Genomic DNA, 17,286 nt, shown 5'->3' with positions numbered 1-17,286 from the left:
GTGTCTGAGCGTCTCTGGTCACTGCAGATGAAATCAAACCCATCCTGACTTTAACCCCCTCGTATCTGACACACGTCTGATCGTTACCTGTATGAAGAGAAACAATCTACCTGTCACGTTTCAGTCAGCGCTCATGTTGTTCCTGTTGGCGATCTGATCTGAGGTCGTCCACCGCAGACGTGATGTGAAGGACAAAGAGGATGCAGTTACAGATCGTTTGATACGGGCGGGAGAAGCAACAGGAAACAAAACGATGCATCAACATAAAAGTGTTCACGTTCTGATTGTGGGATCCTCGGCACTCGCAGGTTGCTGTACGGTGTATCAACTTCAGCTTGTCAGGTTCAGATTTAAACATGTTTTCTTCAGGCTGTGCTGCTGAGAAGTTGTCTTTGGTGTTCACCACAGTTAAAGGGCCTCTCATTAACTATTTGCAGCCATTAATCTGTTTTTTATTGGCCATGAGTCGATTATAACACCAATTCTTGCTGTGAAGGACTCGGGTCGGATTTAACACGACTGTCCAAAGGATGTGACTGTATGAAAGTTCACGAGGGCGTCTCTCCGCTCCGCTAACAGAGCAACAGAAGTTAGATTTAGTTTGGAAAAATAATAGTCGGCTAACGAACAAAGAACCGGCTTCCAGCAGGAGGTCGACACAGATCATTACAAAAAATCAAGGAGACTGAAAACAATATTTGGAGCAGATATTCATTTGCAGTAAAAATTAAAATCAGGTTCTTCACTTCAGTATTTCCCTTTTCTGCAACTTCATACGTCCACTTCTCTACATTTATTTGGTACGTTTAGTCACTGCTTCCTTTGCAGATTGAGATTTTGAGATCAGATATTGTTGTGGGCGAAGCAAAGTAGCACATTTTTGAATTTGTTTATTTGATTGCAAGCAGCAGGTCGATAATCGGTCTGTCGCTGCTTCCAGCACAACAGAGACCTTTTTAAAATATCTCTCTCATTCTGTCAATCAATCGTTGTCAAGGTTAGTACGTAAACAGAAACTGTGAGTATGCTAACGGTTAGCTGTCGCGCCAGAGAGACAACGAGGATCTACACGATCTCTTTGTTTAAATGTTGTAAAACGTAATAATTCCAGCTTTAAGTGTGGATGAAAAAGAGCGTATTGGATCAGTTTTTGTTTCAGTCAGATATCTTGAGTTGAGCTGGTGAAATCAGGATGTAGTGCCCTTCACATGTTTCTCTTCTTGCTACGAGTTCACATATGAATCAGAACTGAGCTGCGTCGCGTCACGACAGAGAGACAATCACCAGAAATCACTCTGCAGCGTTCGCTCGGTTTGATTCTGTCTCCTCCAGCTGTTCGTGCTGTTCGTGCTCCTCCACATGAACTCAGCACCACGTCTGCTTTATGTAACAGCTGCTGAGTGACTCTGGTGTTGGCAGGAGGAGCTGTGACGCCGTGTAGGTCGGTCGGTAACTCTGGTGGGCTTTTTGTCTTAAAGCTGCAGAGACGGAGATCAGGAAACTGAGACGCTTCGCTCATCTGACCTGAAAATGAGGCCGCGATATATGAAGGGAGACGATCAGTCGTCATTGTCTGCTGAGATTTAAACTGTTGCAGCACAAATACAAATGTTGACGGTCAAGTTAACCTTCATTTTTCCCTCCAGTGGGTTGAAACCACCTGTGTTACTGTGTTTTAAAGCTTTTGAAGCAGCTACAGTCTGAATATTACCTGATTTTCTGTCTCGTGCTGATGAATCTGTGCGATCGTCTGTGTGTTTTATAGATGGGAGGAGGAATACACCGCCAGAATGGACCTGCAGGAGAAGGTGGCAGAACTGGAGGAGGTGAAGTGAAAAACATTTAAGACACAGCCAGCAAAACAAAAAAAACTTAATGGAACTGAGTGGGGGAGTTTTTTTTCTTTCTTTAGTGAAATTTTTTTGTCTGTCATGATTTTTTTTCTCTCTCAATTTTTTATTTCTCATTAATTTTTTTTTCTCTCATGATTTTTTTAAATTCCAGAATTCTTTTTTTCTTGTGAATTTTTTTCTCTCTCAATTTTTTGTTTCTCATTCTTTTTTTTTTTTTGTCAATTTTTTTTGTCCCTCATGATTTTTTTCTGTCATGATTTTTTTCTGTCGTGAATTTCTTTTTCTGGTGATTTTTTTTTTTGCCTTTCATGAAGTTTTTTCTGTCGTGAATTTTTTTATTTCTCGTGATTTTTTTTCTGTCACAAATTTTTTTCCTCGTGACTTTTTTTGTCCTCTCAATTTTTTTATTTCTCGCAAAAAAATTCTCTTGTAAGTTTATTTTTTTTCTTGTGACATCTTATCAAAAAAGCAGAGAACATCACCTTTAACATGCTGAAACGAGCAAATCCTTGACATTTCTCTGCTTCAAACATGACTTAAATTATCGACTTAAACTAAACTTATTTACACACAGAAAGCTTCTTATTTAATCCTAAACTTTGTTCTCAGGACCTGCAGGAGAGCGAGGTGTGTCAGGATGAGCTGGCTCTGAGGGTGAAGCAGCTGAAGGCAGAACTTGTTCTGTTTAAAGGACTCGTCAGCAACGTGAGTCTTCTGTCAGCTGTGTTGAACTTATCGACATGTTGCTGGACAGCAATAAGTAACTGAATGTAGACTAAGAGGTTCTGCGTGTGCGTCCGTCAGAACCTGTCGGATCTGGACAGTAAGATCCAGGAGAAGGCCATGAAGGTGGACATGGACATCTGCCGCCGCATCGACATCACCGCCCGCCTCTGTGACGTCGCCCAGCAGAGGAACTGCGAGGACATGATAAACATGTTCCAGGTACGTCTGTGCTCACGGATCAGAATCCACAAACCAGCCAATCATCCGCCTTCGCTTTAAACCAGCGCGTCTCCTCGCCGACAGGTGGCCACGCCCCCCTCCACGCTGAGCGGCCGGGCCAGGAAGCAGAGCGGGCAGTCGGCGAAGGGCGGCGACGGAGACGACCTGAGCATGTCCGAGGGCGAGGGAGGCGGAGCCAGAGACGAGGAGTCGTGCAGCACGTCGGCCAATCAGATCAACGAGCAGATGCAGAGGATGCTGAATCAGCTGTACGTGACAAAATAAATAATACAGGTTTGATACGAATGTGGCTGATGTTAACGTGTGTGTGTGTGTGTGTGTGTGTGTGTGTGTTGTGCAGGAGGGAGTGTGAGTTCGAGGACGACTGTGACAGTTTGGCCTGGGAGGAAACTGAGGAGACTCTCCTGCTCTGGGAGGATTTTCCTGGATACTCGCTGGGAGTGGAAACACAAGCAGAGGTGTGTGTTACTGCCAGCGAAAGAAGTAGAACTCACAACTCTCAGAAGGAGATCGTTCATTTCTACTCACAAATATCTAAACTTGCTTTAGTGACGAGTCAAAGTCTCTGTTGTTGATATGATAGAGAAGCACCGACTCGTCAGCTGGAGTCTCCTCGGCTGCAGCAGAAACTTAACGGAGCTCCGTTCGGATCCATCAGCCGCGGGGTTGTTTCCAGTTTTGTTTTGTTTTGTTTTTTGACTTCGTCCCACTTTGCCGACCTGTTTGAACCGTCACCCAGCTGATTAAGCCACAGAGACTAAACAAGACGTAGTGACGCTCTCTGTCTCTCACTGAGAGCTTCAAACGATAATAATTCATTGAAAATAGATTTAAGTGTGAAAAAAAAGCTGATAGATCATCAGTGATTTGTGAACGATACACACGTTCTAGTTTCTGAACTGTAAAGTCACTGACAGCTTCTCTGGTGTGACGACGATGAGCTTCATGTACAACAAGACTTCCTGTTTCTTCACAATAAAAGCTCCCTTTTCCTCCTAAAACAGGGACAACATGTACAAATCTTTACAGTGTATGACTGCACATGAACACCTGGAGCCTGTAGAGTTAATATCTGCAGGTTTTTATACTGTAAAAAAGACGTCAACTTAATTATGTCCACACGAAAGGTTTATTGATTTATAATGCTGATACATTTGTCTCTCCTCCTCCTTCTTCTTCTTCTTCTTCTACTTCTTCTTCTTCTTCTTCTTCTTCTTCTTCTCTCCACGTCCACTCGCTGTATCCAGCTGCAGCCAGACGAGTCCATCGAGGAGGTGATTAAAGACACCGAGTCTCTGTTCAAATCCAGAGAGGAGGAGTACCAGGCCACCATCGACCAGATCGAGGTGAGACAGTGACAGACAGTCAAACGTTTGGTTAATTGTCGCTTGGAGTTCTGGTAATAAGTCTAAAATACTACAATACTCATGAGCCACAGCAGTCAGAGGCACTAATCAGTGACTTGTTGTTAAACTGCCATAGTCGACCTGTAAATTGAAAGTTAATTTATTTAAGCTGCAGTTTGTGTTCTTAGTTTTCTCTGCTGGAATTTACGGTACCTTGAAAAATTTACTCTGAACAGTTTCAAATATTCTGAATCGACGTGTTGTTTTGGGAGGTGTAGTTTCCATCTGCCTCGATGTTTTTATGTTTTGACTGATACATTTTAATACTGTTAGACGTAATAAACACGTTTATGGACCTTTTAGCTGCTTTATTTAGCTCAAGACTGAAACACAAAGTAACCACCATCCTAACAACAACACAGGCTTCACCGGGGATGAAGGGAAAAATCTTTGACTGTAAATTACAAAAGTAGTGAGGAAAAACATGTAAACACAGTTGTTAATCTTCTGTAATTCAACTGGGAGCAATTAATGCTCACGTCCTCCAGCTCACCCAACGCCGACACAGGAGTTTATGTTTTTGTTTTCCGTCCCGGTTCAGCTGGAACTGGCGACGGCCAAGAGCGACATGAACCGCCACCTGCACGAGTACATGGAGATGTGTTCGATGAAGAGAGGCCTGGACGTCCAGATGGAGACCTGCAGGAGACTCATCACTCAGAGCGGAGACAGGTGAGGACAAGATGTTGAGCTCTCTGACGCGACTCTGACGACTCGAGAGCAAACAGAACAGAGTCGTGAATCTCTCTCTCGCTCACGTCCTCAACAGGAAGTCGACCTCGCTCATCACTCTGACGGTGGACGACTCTGACGGCGAGGAGAAGGAGAAGGAGAGGAAAAAGCCGGCTCTCCCCGCCGACTCCGAGAGCAGCGACTCGTGCTGCGACGCCAACGCCGCCATCCCTCCTCTGACCTGGAGGAAACCCTAACACACACTGAAACACACACACACACACACACACACACACACACTGACGTAACGTCACACCGATGCTCTTCTCTTCCTCTCAGTGGCGTTTGACAAGAGTTCACACATCTAATCTTCTGTCTTTCTGGTTTCTGTTGATCCAAAGTAGATTTTTACTGGTCACATGACAGCAGGTGATTTAAAGTTACTCCAGGGTTGTTTAAAAAAAAAAAAAAGAAATTGCATAAATTGCTTGAAAGCTTATGTAGACAGTTAATTTTCAAGGCAATAACTCTGCTGCCCTCCTGTGGCCATCAGCTGTAACTGCACCCCAGTGAAGGTCAAACTAGAACGACTTGGCACTTTAAAGTCCTTCACTGGCGTCTTCGTCATCGATGAGATGACACGTCGTGTCTTATTTTGCACACTGAAGTTTCTGTTTTGTGCAGGAAACGATTGTTGGCACAGATTCTGTCGCGATGCCTTTCAGCTGCAGGTTCACATGTGACGCACAAAGAAAAAGTTTGCACATAACTGTCCACTGAAGTGATGTAAGAGTGAGTTGTACTAATTAATTTGTATTTATAACAATCTAATGCTTTTTGTCTCGACATTTCTATTTTATTTTTGTGCAGCAGTTTTAAAATGTTGCAGAAGTTTAATCTCTAAAATATAAATTCACCCAACTGATGACTTCTGGGATTTTACTGTAAGAACTTCACAGATCTCCAACTATCAACTTGCCTTAAACTGTTTAACTAAAAATAACAGAATATGACACCTCGTTCTGAAAATGCATCATGAAGGATTTTAATTTTGCTATTTTCGTAGTGCGCAAAAGTCCTGAGGGACAAGTGAAGACGCAAGAACTAATCGGAAAACATATATTTTCTTTTTTACATTTTCTTTGTGTCTTGTTTTAAAGAAAAAGAAAGAAATTTTTATCTAAAATTTATTGGGGAATTTTCTTTCCAGGAAAACTTTTCACACATGAAACTGAAAAAAATATCAAGTAGAGAACAGAAAGTGTTTTTTTCTTTCCACGTTTTTATTTTCTCTTTCCGTAAACAAAGAGTATTATTTCTCCTCAACTCAGTTTTACACATAAAAAAAAAAAAAAAAGAGAAACATTTTTGTTTTTTTGTGCGAAACTAAGTGAAACAAAAACATTTTCAGAGAAACTTGATGACAGAAAAAAAAGTTTCCACTGAAATATTTCTTGTTTACATGTTTTCACAGATAAGTTTCTACCAGTTCTCACGAACACAGGAGAGAAAACAGATTCAGAAGATGGAAGAATAACCTGTCTTCATTTGTCCCTCTGGGCTTCCATACAAAAGAGAAACTGCACCATCAAAGAATCAAAATGAATGAAAAAAGTATTTTTACATATTTGTTAACTCCAGCTCAGATTTCTGTCACACTAAAGCATCAGAATTGTTATTGATCATCACCTGGGTTGTAACACAGCTGTCACGATATCAGACTTCACAATCACGATATGATCACGAGATCTTTAACTCTGTTGAGAGTCTGAGACATGACTGTGAAGAAAGTGCACAAAAAGAACAATCACACGTAATAATTAACGAAAAGGCAACTGGATGAACTCATGTGATTATTAACATCTCCATGATAAATATTTTAATATCACAGTTGTCCTGAAAATATCTCAACATCGTGATTCATGTTGCGATTAATTTCTAAATAGCGTCCAGAAAAACTAGGAAAACGGCCGAGCTGACGTCACTTCTTGTCTCAGACGAACACACAAAAGTTAAAAAGAAGCAAACAAAAAGCAAATTATCTGAATTGTTGCTTAAGTTTGTGACTCCAGAACTTTCAGATCCCGACAGCTCAACTAAAGTCGTCCTGATCTGAATCTCTCAGCTGATTCTGATTCTTTCCTCTACATATTTATGTGCCATTAATCACAACTCAGCGTCCTCCTTCCTGTTTTACTCTCCGTGCTAAAAGAAATCGTTGCGCCGCATTTTACATTTCGCAGAATTGACGAGCGTCAGATTCGTCTGAAGGAACTCCGTCTGTGATTTTGAGACGTTTGGCAACAACAAGAAATCTAAAAGCGTTTTCTTGTTTTTCTTTTACAACAACAACAAAAAAATAAACCTATTTTAAAACGTGTTGTTAGAACAACTGTACAGTTTGTAAAGGCTCAACGTTGTATCTACTGTACATAACCGCGGCTGAGCTGTAACGCTGCTGGCTTCCTGTTCTCCTGACGTACGTTCAGCTGGTTTGATTTCTACCATCTTTGAGTTCATGTAGTCGTCTCAGAGAAAACACACCTGCAGCCACGATTCAGACTTCCTGTTAGAGGACGTGTACATACTTTTGGGGGAGAGAAGCCATTTTGCAGGAGGTGTGTTTAAAAAAAATATCAGGCTTTTTTTTTTTTTTCTACTTCGCTTGGTGCCAGTTCTCCTCTCTCTGTTGACCTTGCTGCTATGAACGCATCACCGTTCACACGTCATCAATCACATCATTAACTGAATGTCTGCTTGATCAATAACCTGCCGTGTTCACCACAGAAAACAGATTCGTTAAAGGAACAACGTCCAGTTTCAGTCCAGGTGTCCTGAAAATGCTTTTTACTCATCGCTCGGAGAGGAAGTGGACTAAGATCTGACGTTGTTCCTTTTTTAATGTCGAGGAGAAAAAAAAAAAAACACAAAAAACAAAGCAAGTGTACAATAATCATTAAAGCCAATAGACGCTCATCACTCACCTCATGGATCTGCACAGATGCTGCTGCTGCTGTAACGGAACTGTTGATCTATATTATCTGACTGTAAACAAAACAAAAAGCATCTGTGGAGACAAAACGAATAATTCAGAGTGTGAAAGGAAGAAAAAAATGACTTAAAGACCTCGTGGAACACAAACTGGAACGTTTAACGGAGATTAAAGATGAAATACTGACAGAAAATAAGACGGCAGAAGCCAAATAAGTCGTCTGGAGAGTTTCTGAGCTCAGCGTGTTTTCACGAGATCTTTAAAGTTCGATTGTTTGTCAGAATGTTTGATGGATCGACTGACATGAAAAGTTGCACAGAATAAAAAATGTTTAAAAAGTTTTCAGCTCTGAGTTTTTCTCTTTCTTTGTCTTCTTTATACTTTATTCCACAACATTTTAAAGTTAGATGTTTCACATTTATACTCCACAACATTTAAAATCTAAAGTTATTTTAAAGATTTAAGACTTTTTCAAGATTCTTCTTGTTTTACACATGAAACACCTGAAAGTTACTGAGGGATTATTTTTTTTTCAAGGATAATTTCTTTTTACACATGAAACCAAAGAAATATCCAGGTGTAAAAATGTAAAACTTTTCGTCCCACTAAGCTTCAGACATTTAGACAATAATAAGACAATAGAATATTTTTTTTCACTTGACAGGTGTGAAGCAAAAACATGTCAGGAACATTTTTCTCATCCCACAAAGTTTCACACATGAAATTAAATTATCCACAGTTTTTTAAAAAAAAAAAATGTTTCTCTCGTGAAAGAAAAAATACTTTTACTACTGAGGGATAAAAATACTTCTTCCAGCATTCAACAGAAATCCATTTACTCATCGATCAGACACTAATTAGAAAATGTTTTCAGGCAGCTCTGATCGGTTTCAGGTCAGTCGTCTGCTGCTGTATCGATCCGATATTAGTTTCCTCGTCAGCAGAGCGCAGCAGCAGAACAAACGTCTTCAGGGAGAATCGATGAAGACGAGCAAACAGAAGAAGAAGAAACAGTCGGCGACTGCAGGTCGTTCACACGAGACGAGACAACGATCACGCAAATCAACACAAAGATACTCGTCAAATAACTAAATACTGTAACTAATGTCTGGAGTTTGATCTGTTGAATTTAAACGTTATTGTCAGAAACTTCGTCAACAATTTGATCATTTTACTGCAGAATGAAAAAACGACCTCTCACTGCCTCTATGGAAGCCCGGAGGGACACGTGAGAATGTTTTCTTCTGGTGATTCATTTTCAAAGACAGATAAAAAAGTGAAAGTGGATGAAAAGAAATATTTTAGAAAAAATCTTGTTATTGTTGGAAAGAAATTAGAAACTTTCCTTCATGTGTGACACAAAATTGTTTAACAAACTTTTTTGTTATTAACAAAAAAAGTTTGTTAAACAATTCACTAGTGAAAACTGAAGATTCACAAGACTTTTTTCTTTATATGTGCAACAACAAATGCTTAGAAAAACAACATGTTTTTCATGTGTCACTGCCTCCGAGCTTCCGTAGTTTTCCAGTAAAACTGTCACACTGAACTCTGCTGAGCTGCTGTGGACTGTTTACCTGAGCAGGTGACGGAGAACAGAGTCATTTATAGGAACAGCTTCTATATCAGACAACAAACACGCACATCTGTTGTTACCGGTTATTAAAGCCGTGTGTGTGTGTGTGTGTGTGTGTGTGTGTGTGTGTGTGTATGTGTGTGTGTGTGTGTGTGTGTGTGTGTGTGTGTGTGGGCGGGGCCAGTGTTGTGACGCAGCTGCTTCAGTTGTAGTTTTTTTTTTATTCTAAAAGAGAAAAATGATTCAAGAAGAAAAAGACTGAAGTCATCCTCCATTTATACTCAACTGGAGCTCCGTCCCTCCTCCCTCTTCTCCTCCTCTCTCCTCCCTCCTCTCTCCTCCTCCCTCTCCTCTCTCCCTCTCTCCTCTCTCCTCTCTCCTCCCTCCCTCTTCTCCTCCCTCCTCTCTCCTCTCTCCTCCCTCCCTCTCCCTCCTCCCTCCCTCTTCTCCTCCTCTCTCTCTGTCGGACTCAGATTATCTCCATCATCCTGCCGCTCAGATGTGAGTACCTCGTATTTTATACATTTATTTTTATTCAATATAAACCAGATTAAAAGATAAATATCTGTTTATTATCCTCACTTAAACTTTACTGAATGATCCACAGACAAACTCGATGTGTTTAAAGTCATATATTTAATTATTTTAATCCTCATTTCCTTCATGTTGTGGCTGCTTTTATTGTTTTAAACTGAAACTTGTCGTCGGTCTGGAAATTTCTGCTCTGCAGCAGAAACGTGTGTGAGTCACCGGCTGACTCACCTCCACAACTCCATCATCGATACAGCGATCAGCCTCAAGTGCTCTGACACAGTTTCATACATTTAACAACAGAAGAAGAAGAAGAAGAAGAAGAAGAAGAAGAAGAAATGACTTCTGTTTTTATGGAAGAGGTTTATAATTAAAACAAAACAAGTCTTAAAATGTGAAGAGAAATTAGAAATACGTGAAGGAAGTTTACAGGAAAACAAAACAAAACGCAGATTATTTTATTGGATGTATGTTGTCTGGTGGGGGAGGAAGAGGAGGAAGAGGAGGAGAGGAGAGGAGGAGGAGAGGAGGAGAGGAGAGGAGAGGAGAGGAGAGGAGAGGAGAGGAGAGGAGGAGAGGAGAGGAGAGGAGAGGAGGAGGAGAGGAGGAGAGGAGGAGAGGAGAGGAGAGGAGGAGAGGAGGAGAGGAGAGGAGAGGAGGAGAGGAGAGGAGAGGAGGAGAGGAGGAGAGGAGGAGAGGAGGAGAGGAGAGGAGAGGCGGAGAAGAGGAGGAGAGGAGGCGAGGAGAGGAGCGGAGAGGAGAGGAGAGGAGGAGAGGAGGAGAGGAGAGGAGAGGAGGAGAGGAGAGGAGAGGAGGAGAGGAGGAGAGGAGAGGAGGAGGAGAGGAGAGGAGGAGGAGGAGAGGAGGAGAGGAGGGTTTTATCATGTGCATGTTTATCTCCATCAGTCTGTCTGTATGTCGGCTGCACTAATCTTTCTCCATTTTGTTTCTGGAAAACAAGCCTCTGCTGTGTGTGTGTGTGTGTGTGTGTGTGTGTGTGTGTGTGTGTGTGTGTGTGTGTGTGTGTGTGTGTGTGTCTGTGTGTTCGATACTCTGATTACTTGGCGGGAGGCCAAAGTTTGATGAGTCATGTTTCTTTTTATTGAATTAATTTTCTTAAAATTCAGCCTGAAGAAGAAAAATAACTCTGATTTGTTGTAACTTCACTGAACGTATGAATACCACAGAGTAAGAGTGCTGTGTGTTATCTGTATATATCACAGGTTGTTGCTTTTCAGTATATATGTGTTGATACAAAACTATTTTTATTTAAACACATCATCATTAATCATTACATTCTTAGATCAGTTTATTGTTATTTATTTTAATGACTGACAATCTTATAATTCATTAATTCAAAAGAAAATGTGTTTGATAATCTGAATCTGCAAAGTAACTAAAGCTGTGGAGTAAAATATTTCTCTCTTATATTTGAAGCAGAAAATAGCAGAAAATGGACATTTTTCAAAATAAAACCACCTCAAGTTTGTAGTAAGTGCCTGTGTTTAGTTACTCTCCTCCTGCTCTGAAACTCTTTGGCAGTTTTAAGTGTTTAAAATCTGTTTAAAACTCTCAAACGAGGAGCTTTATTGTTTGTTGAATGTTGTTTTTCTTGTCATAAAACATGTTTATGTGCCTGTTTTATCAATATGAATCACTGGAACACAGAAAACACAAAGATTTAAGAGATTTGAACTCACATGTCGTCTCATCTGGTCACATCGATCCTTTCTTGTTTCTTTGGTTTCTGTAAAAACAAACAAAAAAGAAAAATGTATAACTTAATTTCATGCTGAATTGTACGTGGGCTCGTTTTAGCAACATTAAAACTAAGATGTGAGGAGCTGCAGCTCAGCAGAATCCAGAACCAGAACCTGACACCGCTTCATTTACATGCTGAGTTATTTTCTGGGATGAAGAGTCGACCCACCTTCTTCCTCTCTGCTCGTGGTTCTGCAGGTCGACTCCAGATGCAGGAGCTCCAGGGGCCTCGGAGGGCGACGGGGGCCCTCCGGCTCCGGCCCCGAACCTCACCAGCAACAGACGGCTGCAGCAGACGCAGGCGCAGGTGGACGAGGTGAGGAAGCGTTAATGTTCAGTTACAGTAAAGAAACTATATGAAAGAGTATAAAGGAAGGAAATTAAAATAAAGAGTTATATTTGTTATCACTGAGAGCTGAAGTGTTTCTGAGCCGGAGCAGTAGGCGTCTGTGTGAGCGTGATACCTGGACCACCTGTGACAGGTGTGCTCGTCCCTCAGGTGGTCGACATCATGCGTGTGAACGTGGACAAAGTTCTGGAGAGAGACCAGAAGCTGTCGGAGCTGGACGACCGGGCCGACGCCCTGCAGGCCGGAGCCTCGCAGTTCGAGAGCAGCGCCGCAAAACTCAAGAACAAGTACTGGTGGAAAAACTGCAAGGTGTGTGTGTGTGTGTGTGTGTAGACTGTTTCCCATCATGCAACAGTCAGCACTTCATTTTGACTGTAGGATCCATCTGTCAGTGAGAGTACGATGTAACATACGTTTTTTTTTTTTTCCCCCCCATAATTTATAATTTGAGTAGATTTTGTTTGTTTTTTTTCATGTGGAAAAATATTTTTTTCCACAAGATTTTTTTTTGCTCCCAGGACCAAAAAATAATAATTTATGAAGCCAAGTGGCAAAAAAAAGAAAACTAATTTTTTTTTTTTTTTTTAATTCCGGGTTATGAAATTATAAATGTAAAATTTCGTTCCTTGAAAAAAGAAAAATTTCATGTGAAAAAAAAATGTAATTGAATTATTATAATTTTTTTCATGCGTGAGGTGACGCATAAAAATACTTTTTTTTGGAGAATTTTAGAAAACATTTTTCTAAAAAAAAACAAGAATTTGTGCAGGATTTATTATAATTTTTCAAGAGAATTTCTAATTTCCAGACATTTTTTTTCACGTGTTTCTCTTTTATTGTTCAGAGAAATTGGAAGATTTATTTGTTTTTTTTCCAGGAGATTTTGTTTTGTTTGAACTGAGAGGACGGTGAAAATAACTGAGGAAACAAATAAAATAAAGTCACAGGAGAGTTTAATAAGATCTCAGTTCTTCATCACTGAACAGATTTTAACATTATTAAAGTCTTCAGTTCTGCTCAAACACACCTACACTTATATTTTTATTCATCCCTGTTTAAATTTAGACTTCACTCGTCCTCCACCTACATCAGAAGTGAAGCTGCAGCGTCTGTAAAAGAAACTCTCACATCACACGAACCGTTACAGAAATAGGCTCATTTTCTCAAGTTTCTTTACTGGCTTGTTAGATTTCTTATCAGTTTGAGAGCTTTGTTATTTTTTGGTGGAGGTGGTTTGTGAAAGACTGACTGAGAAACATGAGGAAACATTTAAAAAAAAGAAATCTAAAGTCAGTATGTACTCACAATACTTCCTTTTTCCTGTATAGAAGAAAGAAAACGTATCATCCCACGATCACTTCAGAACAAAAAACTTCTGCTTCCACTGGTGTGTTTTTGTAGTTACCGTCTCTGAAAACTATCATGTGATATCACGTGGAGCTGAACTTTCCCCTGATGTGTGGTGGATCTGTGTCTCAGTCACAACACTTTATTACAGTATCTACATGATTTTAAACAGCTGACAGATAAATGTTTAGATTTACACATTGAAAACACTCATGATGTTCGCCGTCAGAGTTAGGGTTAGGTTATCTCTCCGTAGCTAACTAGCTGGCTAGCTAATGGTTTTTGCATGACAATCCCACATTTTGATGTTTTTCTTTGGAGGATCTGCTTTCATAACACGGCTGATATTTAATCGAACAAAAAGCGAGTGTTCAGCATTTATTTTTATTTTAACTGAAAGCAGCTGAAGTGGCAGGAACGTACAGTCGATGTGCTGAAGCTGCGGCTGCATGTCACAGTTTGTCCGCCATCTTTGACCTCGCTCAGCTCCATCACCTCATCACACTCCACCCGTCCACGCGACCTCGTCGCCAATCCATCCTGATCTCAGCATCGCTTCATCCCACAAAGCCCGCCTCCCCCCGAGAGTCCCGCTCCAGATCGTCCAATCAGGAACCACCATGTAGGATTGCATGACAGTGACCAGGAAGTGAGGGAGAGAAATCCCAATCTGGATTACGGTGACAGTCGGGGATTAGAGAGCCAGCTGTGATTCGTGATGTAACCCCTCCCCCCCCAAAACACACACACGTTTGTTCTTCTATACCTGTGAGGACCCTCGTTAACACCGAGCATCACACCTGCTTGTGTTGTTGTTACTCACTAGAAAACCAGAGTGGATTAATCCGACACAGAAAATAGTCCCACTGTTCCCTCCTGTCGGTTTGACTCACTGGAGCCAAAAAAAACAAAAACAAAAAAACAGGAAACATTTTGAGAGATTTGTGACGTTAATAAAAAAATGTAGAAAGATCCTTTAATTCTCTTTTATTGATTTACATGAAGAAGCAAACAATCAATCTGCAAACATCTGGTTTGTGCCTCTCTCACACACACACACACACACACTCTCTCTTTTCTATCCTCTTGTTCTTGTTAATCTCTCTCGCCCTTCCCCCATCCCATCCCATGTGATGTGATTTCCTGTCCGTCAGCAGCTCTGATTTAGTGTGGATTTATTTATGTACTATTTTTGGTCACACACACACACACACACACACACACACACACACACACACACACACACACACACACACACTACATCCTCTCATTTCCTGGGGGCCTTACACTCACATGAACCACCCCGAAATCATCTGTTTTCCAATTGGATGTCACAGCTTTTTGTCCCAAATTAAATCTGAATTATGTCCCCACGAGTACAAATACTTCATTACTGAACTTCAGTAGATGTTTCAGGTCTCTGTACTTTTACTTGTTTTTTGTTCTGACCTTGTGTTTTCTGTGTTTTTTTTCCAGATGATGATCATGATGGCAGTTATAGGAATTATATGTGTTGGAGTCGTCTTCTGTAAGTCATCACGTACACACACACATACACACACACTCATCTCATACAGTAAGAAATCGTCCTGTAGTTTTATTTACGCGCCGCCACCGTATGTTGAAAATACGTCATCACTTCGCGCCGCGGAATTTAGCGGCTTCATGTAACAGCCGAGTTCACACAATCACATGGCACACAAAAACCTGGTATTAGTGTGTTTGAAGTGTAAGTCTTCCTCTCACGCTCTGATCAGACTCAAGTTTCCTCTAAGAATCAAATGAAATATAAAACAGAATTAAAACAGGTTTTTCCACAAACAAGGAATTTGACCTGATGTTTTGCTTCATAACAATCACAATAAAAATAGTGAGAGGAAAGAAAAAAACTAAGGAATAATCCAACAATCACAAATATTTCATGTCATTTTACAGTAAGAAATATATATATATATATAAAAAAAACAGAGCTAACTAAACAACAGAGCTTCAGGCTTTCAGTCCTGTCTGAGGGAGTTATTTATTTATTTATTTATTTATTTATTTTAGGATTATTGAGCAACTTGAATCTGTAAAACTGTGTCATACAATATCAGAAGTTCTTAGAAGAGATTAGATTTGTAAAAGTCTAAATTATTGTGTCTGAGCAGGTCAGGTGTTTTTGTCCATGTTAGTTTAAGTTGATTTTTAAACCTCACCTGTCCCTCTTCATCCTCCCCCTCCTCTTCCTCCTCCTCCTCCTCCTCCTCCTCCTCCTCCTCCTCCTCCTCCTCCTCCTCCTCAGTGTATTTCTTCTACTGAGCTGCTCTTCAGGAATCGACACACAAGTCGCAGGACGAGTCTGCACCGACACCACCGAGCCAAATCCAGCCTCTCCTCAGCGCTCCACCTGCTCTTCCTCCTCCTCTTCCTCCTCACGGATGCCTTCCTCAGATCCTTCCACGCCTCCTCGTCTCCAGGCAGAAATCCTGAGTTAAACAATGAGTGGATGCAAAGTTTTGTTTGGTGATGGTTTAACAGCACCAGGACGCTTTAAATTGATCAGAAATGTGAACTGACCTTTGTCCTCCTAGTACCTGCTGTGTTGTCCTGTGAAACAACGTAAAGTCCATTAACCCAGATTCAGTCGAATCAAAAGGTATTGATCAGGTGATCTGACATCTCTCCGGGCCAAATTAAGACAGTAAAGATGTAAAAAAAGAAAAGAAAGATGTAGAAAACTTTATTCTCACCTAGTTTCTATAAAACAGTACAGTAAATGTGTGTTAGATAACTTGTTTTTTTTCATTTTGACATTCATCTGTTACTTAATTGATCACTCTGATGGTGATGATCAGTATTTCAAACCTGGGTTAATGGATCCTGTTCTGTCTCCCTCTACTTGTGCAGTATTGTTGAGGAACGCTGCCCCCCTGCTGTCAGTATCGGTACTGCTGCTGATGTGTTTCCACTTGAAGCAGAAAAACTCAACAGGAAAACATTTTAGACTTTTTTTTCTGTGTTTGTCCGTCCAGCCTCAGTGTTTTTTAAATTCTCGTCGTCTCGTGAACCGACCCGACTCGTGATTTGTCGTCTTGAATGTCTTTTTTTTTTTTGTTCTGCTTGAGTGTGACTCCTCTGTGTGAAGGGTTTCCGAGTGAGTGTGTGGATTATCTGAAAAGGTTTGATTTTAAACGTTAAGATACTCGAGTTAAAAAAGTGTGAACGTGTGGCAGCGTTAATCCTGCTGGTTGTTAAAAGGTTCTGGACACAGGAGGGAACTTTGCATTTGACATTTAAAAGATTACAGGCAGCGTTGTTCCGTCTGTGGCCTGAGATTTCAAATAAATTCATGTTTGCAACAGAAATGTGGTGTTTGTGCTGATTCTAGCTCTTTCATTTCATCCTGCAGGGAGAAAAATAACACAGATGTCTCTTAGTTTTTAAAACATGGAGATGTCAGTTAATGTTGAGACACTGCAGACAAATATTTTCTTGATGAATTCAAACTGATTTAGAACCTAAACGTGTTAAATTCACATCACAGAAAAAACTTTGAACTTCTGTCGACAGTCCTTTGACACAAAATTCAAATAACTGCTGCCATTTCTGAACATCTGGATAGTTGTTTTAAAATAGATTTTTTTTAAAAATGTACATTAACTTACATAAAATTCTAGACTTACCACATTGTGGGTCGTTCGCCTCCATCCACCAGTCGTGTTGTTGTTTCTGAGTTGTGGGGTTGAATAATCATGACATCACAGTGTGTTCAACCTCTGACCTCTTGGATATAAAATGTCATAACTGGATCACTTTAACCTTTCGGAAATTGTCTGAAAACTGTTTCTCAT

The 17,286-nt window shown here is 40.6% G+C and overlaps 2 protein-coding genes across 3 annotated transcripts in view; both read left to right on the top strand.

The window, feature by feature from the left end:
• Nucleotides 1-8,230, top strand: part of iffo1a (intermediate filament family orphan 1a) — a 14,734-nt gene extending 6,504 nt beyond the window's left edge. The window contains exons 2-10 of one of the 2 annotated variants that reach the window (XR_005074211.1): nucleotides 1,766-1,826; nucleotides 2,463-2,558; nucleotides 2,658-2,798; nucleotides 2,883-3,067; nucleotides 3,160-3,277; nucleotides 4,067-4,165; nucleotides 4,767-4,897; nucleotides 4,995-5,689; nucleotides 6,372-8,230. Coding sequence is in view for 1 of the 2 variants with exons in the window: in XM_037092629.1 (XP_036948524.1) it covers nucleotides 1,766-1,826; nucleotides 2,463-2,558; nucleotides 2,658-2,798; nucleotides 2,883-3,067; nucleotides 3,160-3,277; nucleotides 4,067-4,165; nucleotides 4,767-4,897; nucleotides 4,995-5,154 (991 nt within the window). In the remaining variant the exon portion in view is untranslated. Of the gene's footprint in view, nucleotides 1-1,765; nucleotides 1,827-2,462; nucleotides 2,559-2,657; nucleotides 2,799-2,882; nucleotides 3,068-3,159; nucleotides 3,278-4,066; nucleotides 4,166-4,766; nucleotides 4,898-4,994 lie in introns of both variants that reach the window. The other variant, XM_037092629.1, reaches the window with a different exon arrangement.
• A 1,577-nt stretch (nucleotides 8,231-9,807) lies between these two features.
• vamp1 (vesicle-associated membrane protein 1) lies at nucleotides 9,808-16,789 on the top strand. Its single transcript, XM_037093258.1, has 5 exons — nucleotides 9,808-9,966; nucleotides 11,956-12,073; nucleotides 12,257-12,415; nucleotides 14,930-14,981; nucleotides 15,738-16,789. Coding segments are annotated over exons 1-5 (348 nt in total). The 5' UTR covers nucleotides 9,808-9,964; the 3' UTR covers nucleotides 15,755-16,789.
• Nucleotides 16,790-17,286: the final 497 nt, after the last annotated feature.

Source organism: Acanthopagrus latus, chromosome 3 (genome assembly GCF_904848185.1).
Source record: "Acanthopagrus latus isolate v.2019 chromosome 3, fAcaLat1.1, whole genome shotgun sequence".
NCBI classification, from domain to species: domain Eukaryota; kingdom Metazoa; phylum Chordata; class Actinopteri; order Spariformes; family Sparidae; genus Acanthopagrus; species Acanthopagrus latus.
This window is presented reverse-complemented; position numbering and strand designations above follow the sequence as displayed.

Excerpts from the sequence above, each read along its gene's own strand:
- vamp1 (XM_037093258.1), top strand. Across the intron at positions 12,074-12,256 it reads CGCAGGCGCAGGTGGACGAG|GTGGTCGACATCATGCGTGT; the intron begins GTGAGGAAGCGT and ends CTCGTCCCTCAG. Across the intron at positions 12,416-14,929 it reads ACTGGTGGAAAAACTGCAAG|ATGATGATCATGATGGCAGT; the intron begins GTGTGTGTGTGT and ends TTTTTTTTCCAG.